At 51.6% G+C, this 12,739-nt stretch overlaps 1 protein-coding gene across 2 annotated transcripts in view; it reads left to right on the top strand.

The window, feature by feature from the left end:
• AMOTL1 (angiomotin like 1) overlaps positions 1 to 12,739 on the top strand; it is a 1,007,056-nt gene that overhangs the window by 957,158 nt on the left and 37,159 nt on the right. For both annotated transcript variants that reach the window (XM_069639243.1, XM_069639245.1), the window contains one exon: positions 11,000 to 11,235. In XM_069639243.1, the coding sequence (XP_069495344.1) occupies positions 11,000 to 11,235 (236 nt within the window). The remainder of the gene's footprint in view (positions 1 to 10,999; positions 11,236 to 12,739) is intronic.

The following is a 12,739-nucleotide window of genomic DNA, read 5'->3' as shown; positions in this document are numbered from 1 at the left end:
AAAACATCCCACTTCCCGCACACGCATAAACCATTCAGCTTCTCGCCTTTCTCTATCCCAGAGGTAGAAAACATTATCCGCAAACTGAAACCCTCCAACTGCCAGGGTGATACATGCCCAGCTCCCCTCATTAAGGAGTCTGCCTTGAACTCGCCCCATTCATCACAGCCTTGATTAACACCTCTTTTAACACTGGCATTGTTCAAGACAATCTTAAGGACGCTCGAGTTATCCCGCTTCTTAAAAAAACGTCCCTAGACCGTAGCATACCCACTAATTACAGACCTATTACCACTGTTCCCTTTTTCCTAAAAATACTAGACCGAGCTGCTTATTTACAAATCCAGGACCATCTGGAATTCAACAAACTCCTCGGTCTTAGACAATCTGGCTTCCGTCCTAGGCACAGAGCAGAAACTACCCTTATCGATCTTAAAACCCAGATTGAGGATCTCAAAGACAATGGAAAATTAGCACTACTATTACTACTTGACCTATCGGCAGCCTTTGATTTGGTAAATCATCAAATTCTCTGCAGGCATCTTAAACTGGCAGCCAACTTTTCTGACCAAGCTACCACTTGGATCAGATCTTTTGTGGACAATAGATCCATGCGGGTCTTCTCCCATTCTGCATCTGCAGAACCCTCCCCAGTGCTATATGGGGTTCCCCAAGGATCCTGCATCTCATCCACACACTATAATGTGTTTACAAAACCACTCTTTGATATTCTTGACTCTCTGGGTGTCACCTACACTTATTATGCAGAGGACACCCAGATTCTCATTCCCATCAATGGTGACTACATAGCAGATACTAAAGCTCTGAATGATGTCCATCTGGTCATTCAGGCCTGGATGGCACAACACGAGCTCTGCCTGACCGATGATAAAAACAGAGCTACTAGGGGGCGCTGTTGAGCGCCGAACAAGATGGCCGCCTGAGCGTAGCTCTGTGGTTTGCAGATCCCACGATCCTTTTTTGGGCACATTCCCGATCTGGCACCCTGCCCTGGAGGGCACGACTGATCCTCTGAGGGGACCTGGCACCACTTGGTCTTGTTCCTGTTCGAATCAGAGCTGGGGATCCGGAGATCCGGGCGCCCCTTCGCCCTTCCCTCCCTCTGTCGGCGCAGCTTCGCGCCAATACCCGGCCTGAGGGAGTCACGCCTACCTTCCTGCGCTCCAGGGACTTCTGGCCGCTCTGGAGAGGGGCCGCGGTGTGCCCCGGGCCCTGCCCCTCATCGCCTGCTCCTGCTTGGTCCCACCATGTGGGATCGTGTCTCCCGGGGCCACGGACCCCTCGTTTGACCTGGGGCCGCCTCTTACCACCGCGGAGGCCCTGCGGCTGTGGCCGCTGCTGCTGGACGGCTCCTCGCCTCCCCTGGACTGGAGATCCTCCCCCCCTGCACATCGGGGACTGCCGACCGCTCCGGGGGGGACCTGTGTTGTGCCCGTGGTCCCGGCCCCCGCCGCCCGCTTCCACCTGGGCCCGTCTTGCGTGGGAGGTCCCCCTGGAGCCGCGGCCCCGCGCCAGCCCCTGGACTGCCTGCGGCTGCGCAGGGACCCCGGAGGGTCTTCCTCGGCGCTGCCGCGGCCGGGCCTCCTCTGCTCTTGGCCCGCACCCTGCTGGTGCCCTCCCCCCTGTGGCGGACCCCGGCGCCCCCCCCCCTGCTTGATTCCGTGACTCTGGGGCAACCACAGACACTGATCCCTTCCTGTGCAGGCCTACTGGGGGAGCCCTAATCTTCGCTGGCCGCCCGCATCCCTGCACCGGGGGGCCCCCCTATCTCCTGAGTGGGCTGGGGCGCTCCTGGTGCCACTACTTCTGGCTGGATCTGTTGTTTACCTGGGGCCCGCCTTACCCCACATTGCTGACTTCGAGCCCGAGATCGGCCCGCCCTACTGCCAGGGCATTGAGCCGGGGAGCGCTCCTCCCTACTCACCGTACTCAGTCATCTACGCCTGGGCCCCTGCTTTTACAGTGACCGCTGGACATCGCCGCCCCCCGCCCCTGTGGTCTCCTGCATCTGTGCTCCCCTGGCGTTGTCCCCCAGGTCTCCCTGGTCTAGCTAAGCTTCCACATTTTGCCCTGGCAGCCGCAATATCTTATACTCATTGATCCACGACCTCTGGTTTCTTCGTGCTGCTTCCTGCTCCTAGCCATACTTTGCACACTGTGTTACAAGGTGCGGGTTCCGTGCCCCCCCCCTGCCTTCTCCTCGACCTCTGATATCCCCAGGATGACCAAGGGGGGCACGAGGAAACAGAGCTCCATCAACATGTTTGCGAAGGCGGCGGTTAGATCGTCGGAGGAGGCTCCCAAGCAGGCCCCCGCTGCCTCATCTGACGCAGCTCCGGAATCCCAAAATATGATGGACTTTATTCGGGAGGGCTTCACTGCACTTCACTCAAAATTAGAAGACATGAACGGCACTATATCCTCTATTAAGGCCCACATTGGGGCGGAGGTCGAGACACGGATCGGCTCCGCTAAGGATGCGCTGGGTGCCCTGCGCTCTGAGGTTGTCGCCCTCTCCAACCGAGTCCTCGAGGTGGAAAAGAAAAACGAGGTCTTGGAATCCCGCTCAAGGCGCAACAACCTCCGCATCATCGGGGTTCTCGAGAATGAAGTCCACGAGCCAATGGAAGATTTTGTTCAGCGCACACTGCTGTCGCTCCTCGACGAGCCCAAGCTTTCTCCACACTTCACTATTGAGCGGGCACACCGCGCTCTGACGGCTAGACCTAGGCCCGGTGCTCCGCCTCGGCCCATCATAGCTTGTGTGCTGAACTACCGTGAATGTGACGCCCTCCTCAGGGTCGCAAGGCTCAAAGGTGAGCTACTACTGGGCGGCGCAAGGATTCACCTTTACCCAGACTTTTCAACAGCCGTCCAACGGGACTTTCCAAGCGGTGAAACGAAGGCTGCGAGACCACTCAATCAAATACGCTATCCCGCCAAACTTCGCATAGAACACGCTAACCAGGTGTTCTTCTTTACGATCCCAGAGGAGGCCTCCAAGTTCATTGACGAACATTTCCCTGGCTGATCCCCCCTCCTCTGACCACGGTTCTGCAGTTACCCTAGGTGCCCTTTCGGGGTGTGGCCAGGCCCAGCCGCCCTCCCGCATCGGGGCCACGCTGATCCTCTATCCCGTAATCTGCTTGTTCTGCTCAACTTACAAAGACGTGCCATATCACCATGTACAAGTACTTTGCCCAAGTTACATGCTACTCCTATTGTGGGCGCCTTTTGTTCTACTGGATCTGCAGCAGCCCGGAGCGACGCGGCCAGTCCGGCCTACAGGCCCCCAGGCGCTGATGCCTCTGGTTTGGTTTTGGTTGAGGGGGGTTGGGATGGTCATCCCTCTGTTTGGGGGGGATGTGGGTGGGGGTGGGACATGTTTGGGGTCATGTTATTAAAAAGTTGGCGCTGGCAGCGAAGGCGGACTGTGGTGTGGCATTCAGGAACTGTTGCCGCAGGGCTGCGAATCTGACCCATTGGTTATTGACATTTTCTCTGTCTCAAACGCCACCGCATCTGTGATCGAGAGTGGCTTGACCTTTATGAGCTGGAACGTACGGGGGTTGGGTAATTATAAAAAGATGAGGCAGCTCCAGTTGCAGGCCGAGCGCCACGGGTCCAAGATTCTTTTCTTACAAGAGACACATGCCCGCTCGGAACAGTGCATGCGCTTCGCCAAAACCTGGGGCCCCCATAGATTTTTCACTGACTTCTCTACTCAAAGCTGTGGGGTCATGACCCTCATCCATAAGAGCCTCAAGTTCACCCTCATTTCCTCGTTAATTGACCCCCAAGGCAGATATGTACTGCTCCATGCCATGCTCCATCACAAGGAAGTGGTTCTGCTGAACATCTATGGCCCTAATCTAGATGACCCGGATTTTTATGTGCAGGTCACCTCCCTCCTTGATGGCTTCCCCCTTGTTCCTATCCTCTGGGGGGGTGACTTCAACACAATCTTTGATGTAGCTCTTGATAGATCTGGCTCCAAGCCCCGTCACCTCTCCAGGGCAGTTTACGCTGCACTATCATCCCTTCCCAGTCTGGCCATGGTAGATGCATGGAGGTTCTTCTACCCGGATTCCCGCATCTACTCTTTCTACTCCTAAGTCCACGATTCCTATTCCCGCATTGACAGATGGGTGATCTCTAACGAATTGGTTAAGAACGTTATACAGTTAATGATCCTTCCCAGAACCCTGTCTGACCATTCTCCAGTTACTGTTACCATCGGTTGGGGTCTAGATCCCGGCCGGACTCGCAGCTGGAGGTTGAAACCCCTCTCCTTACTGGACCCGGAGTTCTGTTCCGAGCTCGAGCTGTCGATTGAAGAGTTCTTCAAGACTAATACGGGCTCGGTAACGTCTCAGGCCACTTTATGGGAGTCCTTTAAGGTTTATATTAGAGGGATTGCGTTGTCCAAGGAGAATGGGGTCCTTAAGTCGATCCGGAGAGATCTTGCCGCTAGTGAATCCAGACTCTCGACCCTGGAAGCTACATGCTCACTTCACTCTACCCCGGGCAACCTGGCGGACATCGGGATGGAGTTGGACACGTTCCGATCCCTCGCGGATCGTGAACAAAGGTTTTTGGATAGTCCTGGCTTGGCGAGGAAATATGGGGAGGGTGAACGCCCCGGTCGATTTCTGGCGCGACTGATCCGTCACGAGACGGGGTCCCCACACATACTTGGAATTGAGAGGCCTGACGGCTCCATGGCTGTCTCTTCGCAAGACATCAACAGGGAATTTTTCACATTCTACGAAACCCTATATTCTAACTCAGATGAGGTGTCAGTGGCGGAGATCGACTCCTTTCTCGATGCCCTTCCTCTGTCAACGCTGTCTCTGGAGACCGCGGGTTCCCTTGACTCCCCACTCACACTGGAGGAGCTGTCAGACGCTATTGACTCCTTATCCTCGGGGCGTGCCCCTGGCTCGGACAGTATCCCAGTCGAATTTTACAAGCATTTTAAGTCATAGCTGCTCCCTCACTTGCTGGCTCTTTGGGAGGAGTCTGTGGAGGCCGGTGTATTCCCCCCTTCACTCCGTGAGGCCACAATTACAGTACTACTTAAATCTGGTAAATCCCCTTCGCAATGTGGTTCATATCGCCCGCTCTCACTTATAAATTGTGATATCAAAATATACGCCAAGGCTCTGGCGCTCCGGTTAGCTCCCTTCCTCCCATCTATCATCCATCCAGATCAGGCGGGTTTCATCCCAGGTCGCTCTACCTCCCTGAACCTGAGGCGTCTATTTAACATAATTAACAGAATCAGTCCCGAGACGCACGCAGTGGCTGTCACTCTTGACATGCAAAAAGCATTTGACTCAGTTTCATGGAGGTATCTATGGCAGGTTCTTGAGAGGTGCAAATTCGACCCCTCCTTTCTCTCCTGGGTCAGATTGCTTTACTCTACTCCTGTGCCTAGGGTCCGCACCGACGACCGTTGCTCCCCCCTCTTTGAGATCGCCAGTGGGACGAGACAGGGGTGCCCCTTCTCTCCCTTGATCTTTGCTATAGCAATAGAGCCCTTCGCTGATATGCTCCGCCAATTCCATGCTCATAGAGGCCTTCGCACTGCGGGCCAGACGGACATAGTGTCCCTATATGCGGATGACGCATTGTTGTTTGTGCGTTCTCCCTCCATCAACTTACCCCCAATACTGGAGGACATCATTCAGTTTGGTCGAATCTCGGGCCTTAAAGTGAATTGCTCGAAATCCACTCTCTTCCCACTCACGGAATGCACTCTCCCTCCTCCTGACACCCTTGGTTTCACATGGGCTCAATCCACATTTACCTACTTGGGGATAGAGGTAACGCGCCAGCAGGCGCTGACCTTTCAGGAAAACTATCAGAAGTACCTCACACACCTGACGGCTAAGGTCCGTGTCTGGGACAAACTCCCGATTTCCGTGGCAGACGGCTGTTGAAGATCGTGGTGTTGCCCCAGTTGCTTTACAGGTTCACTAACGTACCCTTGTGGCCAGGGGGGGGCTTCTTCCGTGATTTGACCCGTACTGTGAATTCCTTTCTTTGGCACTTTGGTGCGGTCCGCCTAAAAATCGATACCCTGTCTACCCCCATGACTAACGGGGGCTTCGGTGCCCCTGACTTTCTTAAATACTGGCTGGTATCCCAAATCCAATATACTTCTTACTGGTTTAATACAACGGACCCTCCCCCGCATGTCCGACTTGAGAAACTTGCGGTCTGTGACCGTGACATCCGCTTCTTGGTGATACAACCCGCTCCCTTGGCACTGGACTCACAGAGCCCGGTCGCCTGCACGTCCATCGCATTGGTGAAAATGTGGAGGCTGGCCGGAACTGCTTACGCCTTCCATGGCAACCTCCCTCTTTGGAATTTCCTCCCGGGGGTCCCGCGGGTTCCATCAGGCACGTTTCGTCGCTGGGCTGACGCGGGCTACGAGTTGCTACGTGATGTGTTTGACCAGGGTATATTTGTTGAATGGCCCGATCTCCCATTGCCCTTGAGGAGTGGCCAGAGTGTTTGGCTCCAATATACATCCCTCCGCAGGACCCTCAAGCGTAATTACCAAACGTTCCCCGCGTTGCCACCGGACGACCCTGCCATTGAGGAGCTCACCTCCCCCGGGCCCACGAGGGGTAAAATTTCCAGGTTATACACTATGTTACAATCCAGATCTGTCCCAGACTTTGCCAAACTGAAGCGTGAGTGGGAGGTAGACCGTGGTGTTGAAATTTCTGATGAGCCCTGGGCACACCTATGCGAGCGCACACATCGAGTGTCCTTCAACTCCCGGTTTAAACTCATTCAGTTCAAAGTACTACATAGGTTTCATTACACCCCGATCAGACTACATCGCATGTCCAGTGATCACCCCTACAGCTGCCCCAGATGCGGCCAGGACGATGCCGACTACATTCACATGATTTGGTCCTGCCCTCGCCTCTCACAGTTTTGGGAGGCAGTTTGCTCGACAGTGTCTGCTGTGCTCGACCATCCCATTGTCCCTTCCCCGGGGTTATGCCTCTTTCATGACCTCCCAGGCCTCTCCCGGGATTCCAAAAAACTAGCTGGCCTCTGCCTGCTTCTCGCGGTGCGCTCCATCCTGCTCTGCTGGCTTCGCCTCTCACCTCCCACGCACGCCCAATGGCTGAAAGCGGTCACGTGGGCCTCGGACTCTGAGGAAGCCTGGTCCCATATGCACCCACTCCAGGCCTAGGAATATCTGGCTCAGGTTCCGCTCTTATATGTCCGATCTCACTGCGACACCGGATGCCTCCCCCCCACCCACTTCCCCCCACCAGCTCGGGTCCTTACCCCTATCATAGTCTTCTGTTACCCTCTCCATGCTGTAATTGTGCCCATTGATTGTGTTATTGTGTAGTAACCTCTGAGCACCCATGTTATGTATACTGTATTCATATTGTAATTGCCTGATGCTGTTCGCCTGTGTTTTGCTGCCACGCTGAATAATAAAAAGAAGTTTAAAAAAAAAAAACAGAGCTACTAATTCTGGGCTCACATCATCGTCTACGTAGACTTGACCCCATCTTTAAATCTTTTATTATCGATGGTAACACCATTAAGGTTTCCAACGATACCAAAACATCGGGCATCTACCTTGACTCCACATTATCCCTTACCAGACAAACAAATGTGGTCACATCAGCATCCGCCTACATATGCAAACTTATTACTGCCTGCCGCCCCTTCCTCGCCACTGCCGACTGCACCATCCTTGCCAGAACCCTTATTATGTCTAAACTGGACTACTGCAATGCGCTATATCTAGGAACCAGTTAACGCAACCTTAACAAGCTTTAGGTTACCCAAAATAACGCCATTAGGGCTGCCCTAAATATTCCTAGAAACTAACATGCCGGTCAAGTGGCACAACGAGTAAAGCGCTCGCTTTGACATCCGTGCAGAGCTTGCTAATGCAGGTTCGAATCCCGGCGGGGCCAAACTCAGCCTTTCATCCTTCCGAGGTTGATAAATGAGCACCACACACCGTGGGTAATAATAAGCAGCGCTCAGATACCTGAGGGTTCGTAGCGCTATATAAATGCCAAATTATTATTATTTATTATTATAATCTGACTCGAGAAGTAGCCCACTCTGGCTCTCAGTTGCCCACAGAGTCTCTCTCAAGACTCTGGCGCTCATGCACAAGTGCCTAGCCAACCAGGATCCTAATTATTTGGCTAGCCGCTTCACCCCACGCACGTCCACCCGTCCACAGGGAGCAGCCCAAGTGCATTGCCTCCTTCTCCCAAGATACAAGCTGCAGTCAGCTGGAGGCACCAGTTTTCCGGTCCTGGCCAACCAAATTGTGGAATTCACTACCCAACGCACTTAGAATAGAGTATTCCTTCCACTCCTTCAAGAGCAAAGCTAAACTATGGCTTATCTCCCAAGACGCTCACATCCATCACCCAGCATCTCAGCCTTAACGCACCACATCGACCAAGTATCCCACATTATCGCTCCCACTATGCATGTAAATACACTAGCTGTTAATTCACTGTATAATTTACTGCAAGTTGTCCTCCTACCCTGACTGCAAACACACTGTAAAGTTCTTGTAATTATATTTTAATTGTTATTCTGTAATTTTGCCGGTTATATTTTGTAATTATGTGAAAATCATGTTATACCTTTAGCTCTGTATTTAACTGCTGATTATGTCCTTGTAACCTAAGATATGAGCCCAGATGCCCTTGGGCCAAGCACGCTATACAAATTAAATAAATACATACATATATATTTAAATGCAACAGATAACACACATAAAACACTATGGGCCTCATCACAACGTTGGCGGGATCCCTGCGGTAATTGCGCCGGGGTACTGCCAACGCAAATAGCGTTACCGCTACTCTGTCCGGCACTATTGGCGCTGGATCACAAGTAGCGGTATGGCGGTTAAGCCCCATTCCCCATTGGGTCCTACAGAGGGACTCCCAGAACCCCCCCTTGTTTTTGAATGGGGCTTAACCGCCATACCGCTACTCGTGATACAGCGCTATTAGCGCCTGCGCAATTAGCTCTGCACTAATAGTGCTGAAATCAGACAAAGTGGAGATTTTTACCTCCAGCAAAAAGCTGGAGGTAAGACTCCAAACTTTCCGCCCAACAAATGATTGAGACAAGCCTTAAATGCGGCAGTAATAGCATTACAGCCCCATTTAAGGGCTACCGCCCAACTCGTGATGAAGCCCAATGTCACAATGGGGTGACTGTTGCAGTCAATCACCCCCTTCACAATGCCTTTCATGGGTCTGTCCTTCGTGGCGTTGGCACACTTATGGCTGTCAGTGGAGCTGACAGAAGAGCTGGCTGTTGCGGGGCGTGGTTGCAGCACTGATTGCAAGCTGGAGCTGGCTGAGGCTTGGTGGCAATGAAGCCTGTAGCCTGGTGACAATGATTGCAGGGGCCTGTTCCCGAAGTTAATGGAGCCTGGCCCCACTGTTCATTCTTCTGGGTGGCCGTCCACCACGCGCGGCCACCCAAAATCACTGCACTCCCCACGTTCTTCCATTGTCCTGGGTGGCCCTCTACGCGAGTGGGTCCGCCAGTTAGTTGAATTTGGGCCTGGGGGGGAGGGGGTTTGAGTGTTATCGAAAAAGTGACCCCCCTCACCCCCATTTTCTTCTGTTCTGCTTCTCTATCAACCCCTTTCAACTGTTTGCCAACTGTTAAAGTTCTTTTTCAAATCCTCCTTGGAGTTTTTTCTCCCCTGCCAAGGTCACTATTGGGCATGGGAGTTCTGTTCTATTCTTTTCTTTTTCTTTATTGTAAACATTCCATCCAGACCGAGTGTGGGCTGGATAGTTTGATCCAAGACAAACACAAGACGCACGTAAATAACACACACTACACATTTATTAAACTACTTTTATTACCCTTGTGTCTGTGCCTTTGTTAGGTGTTCCCCTAGGGGACAAGCATGTAGCCCCTACTAGCTGAGCCCCTTGGGGCCACAGGCTGCATTACCATGCCAAAAATGAGTTGCAGTAGGCCAAATTGGTTGCATAACAAAATATTTGTTCTGGAAAAATTGACATAGGGCCTCATTATAAGTTTGCCAGTCCGATAACAACAGTACCGGTAAGCTTGCCGGTACTGTTGTTAACGGACTGGCAAACAACGAGTTATTCTCGCGGGTGCCTTCCCGCCCGCTAGGACTGACCTGGCGGGCGTACCGGCACCCACGAGCAGAGCATGTCGGATGCACCGGCACCATTCTGAATGGTGCCGGTGCATCCGACCTCCCCATTACCATTGAGCCCTATGGAAATGGGGAACATTTTTTTCCGAAGCCCGCGAATTCGCGGGGGCCGGAAAAAATTGCAGGTTTGGCGGCAGCCTGCCGGTTTTACCGGCAAGGGTACGGCCAAACTTTTAATGAGGCCCATAGTCTTTGACAACAATTGGCATTTTCTTCTTTGGTAACCTTTTAACGCAGTATGTGGCACTATACACTTATTTGGTTTTAAATAGAGTATAAATCCTTTGCTGTAATTTGTCTTCACATGTTTTGTGGCGTGATCATCGCGCCAGGTTCTCTACTATAATGATACACGTGAAGATGCATGATATTGACTACTGACTTGGGCTGATCAACGCATATAAATTGCCCATTTCCCTGCTTGTTGCACAACCACATATCCACCTTAGTCGCTAGCTCAGTCTTTGCTCTGAAATTATGATTTCCCCGTTTCTGAAGACTCTGAACTAGCTCCCAGATATCAGTGACAAACACAGAATGAGTGAGGTGACTGCTTCCTACTTATACAGGAAGTGTGCGCTAACCATGACTCAGCTCTGTAACCTTCCCCCTCCAAAAAATCAGGCTCAGTGAACTCTCATTCGATCTCCAACAAACCGTATTAAGCACTTTAATGAACGGCCAGATCTACTGCCTTGTCAATGATTATTTGTCTTGTTAAATATTTCTTTTTCACTTTTACAGGATAAAGAATCTCCATGCAAAAATAATTGAGCAAGATGCCATGATTAAGGTTCTTCAACAGCGCTCTCGAAAGGAGGCAGGAAAGCCAGATGCCTCCAACCTACGCCCAGCTCGGTCCGTACCCTCCATAGCAGCTGCCACAACAATCACAGGGATACACTCTCGCCAGATGTCTCTCACCAACAACCAGCTGGCCACAGACAAGAAGGATGATAAGTACTGGAAAGGAAGCCTTGGTAAATTATCAAAATATCTGCATCTTTAAAATATTATATAGGACGTTTTCAGTGATTTGACCCAGCCATAAACTTTAGCATCTCCTGATTGACAGTGCTGTGAACTCTGACCACTGTTTCCAATACTTCAATTTGTTTAGGACCTTTAATTTATTAATCAGGCCCCACCACTTGGCCATTGCATTCTTCTCCCGACTCCACTACAGTCAAGACCCCTTAGGTTTATCAAGGGTGCCCTGATAAACACACTTAATGTGTACATTGCATTTCCTAAGTGCATCACACTGTGGTCTCAAAGTAGATTGCAGGTTTTTAGTTGGCATTGCCTGTAGTTCATCAATCAATGGGTGGTGTCCCAAATTTGATGTGTGCTGTAGGAGGAGTGCTAGATGCACTTGGTGTTGGTGGTATCCAGTTTGAAAGTCTAAAGAGTCAGTTGGGCTTTAGTTGCAATAAAGTAAAGTAATCTTTTACAAAAATGCACAACTATGTGTGAAAGGAGTTGTTTTCATGCCCCTACCCCTCACCCTCTTATGAGGCCTAAAACCTTGGGGTAATCTTTACTCTCCTCTCTTTCTTCCTCACAACACGGCCCTTGCCAGGAAGGCCAACTTTCAGCTCCACCTCCTCAGAGGCATTCTCCCTTTCCTCACCTTTTCCCAGAAGCTCAATGTCTCCAGAGGACCTGGCCCTCTGAAGGCTGGATTACTGCAACAACCTCTTCCTCAATCTGGCTCTTTCCTCTCTTCGCCCCTCCAAATAATCCAGAATAGGACTGCGAGAATTATCCTTGGCCTCAAGCCCAGGGACTACATCTCTCCAGCCCTAATATCACTCCACTGGGTCTCTGTGGCTGCAAAAATCAAATTCAAGTCCCTCTGCATCATCCACAAGACTTTCTGGCGGACTACATCCAACTCTCTCTCCCTAAATACCTCATGGCTAGAGCACTTCGGTCCACTAGCTCCAACTCTCTGCAGAACCGTTGTTTCTCCAAGCAGAGAGTGGGGGTAGATCTCTATCTTTGGCAGGCTCCTCCCCCTCGAATGGCCTCCTTGCCTCTCTGACTTGAGCCGGATCTCCTTAAGTTCCGTAAGCGGCACAAGGCCCTGCTCTTCTCTTCTTTCTTCCCTCTCTCCCTCCTGTGCTAATACCTTCGCCTGTCTGCTTGACTGGTGGCCTGGTCCCTTATGAGTCTTTCAAGGCATTAGGCCCTCCTCGTCCAGTCTGCCTTATCACCCTCCAAACCCAGCACTGCCCTTCCGGACCCCCTCCCTGACCAATCCGAATGTCACAAGGCCTAGTAGACCGTTTTTGTTTTTAATCCACTTGTCCACACCTAACCCCCAGCTCCTCCCCCTTTTTTGCCTTGTGGCACCTGGAAAAACATTGTGTATATATAAATATGCAATAAATAAAATCAATGACACTTATGGTAAAAGAATGATTGCATCCTCACCCATATAAGTGTGTCAGCAGGTTCAAAGTCCACAGAAAAAAGTTA

This window comes from Ambystoma mexicanum, chromosome 7q, assembly GCF_040938575.1.
Source record: "Ambystoma mexicanum isolate Mex_15411 chromosome 7q, UKY_AmexF1_1, whole genome shotgun sequence".
Classification (NCBI taxonomy): Eukaryota; Metazoa; Chordata; class Amphibia; order Caudata; family Ambystomatidae; genus Ambystoma; species Ambystoma mexicanum.
Note: the sequence above shows the minus strand (reverse complement) of the source record. Positions and strands in the feature narration are given on the sequence as shown.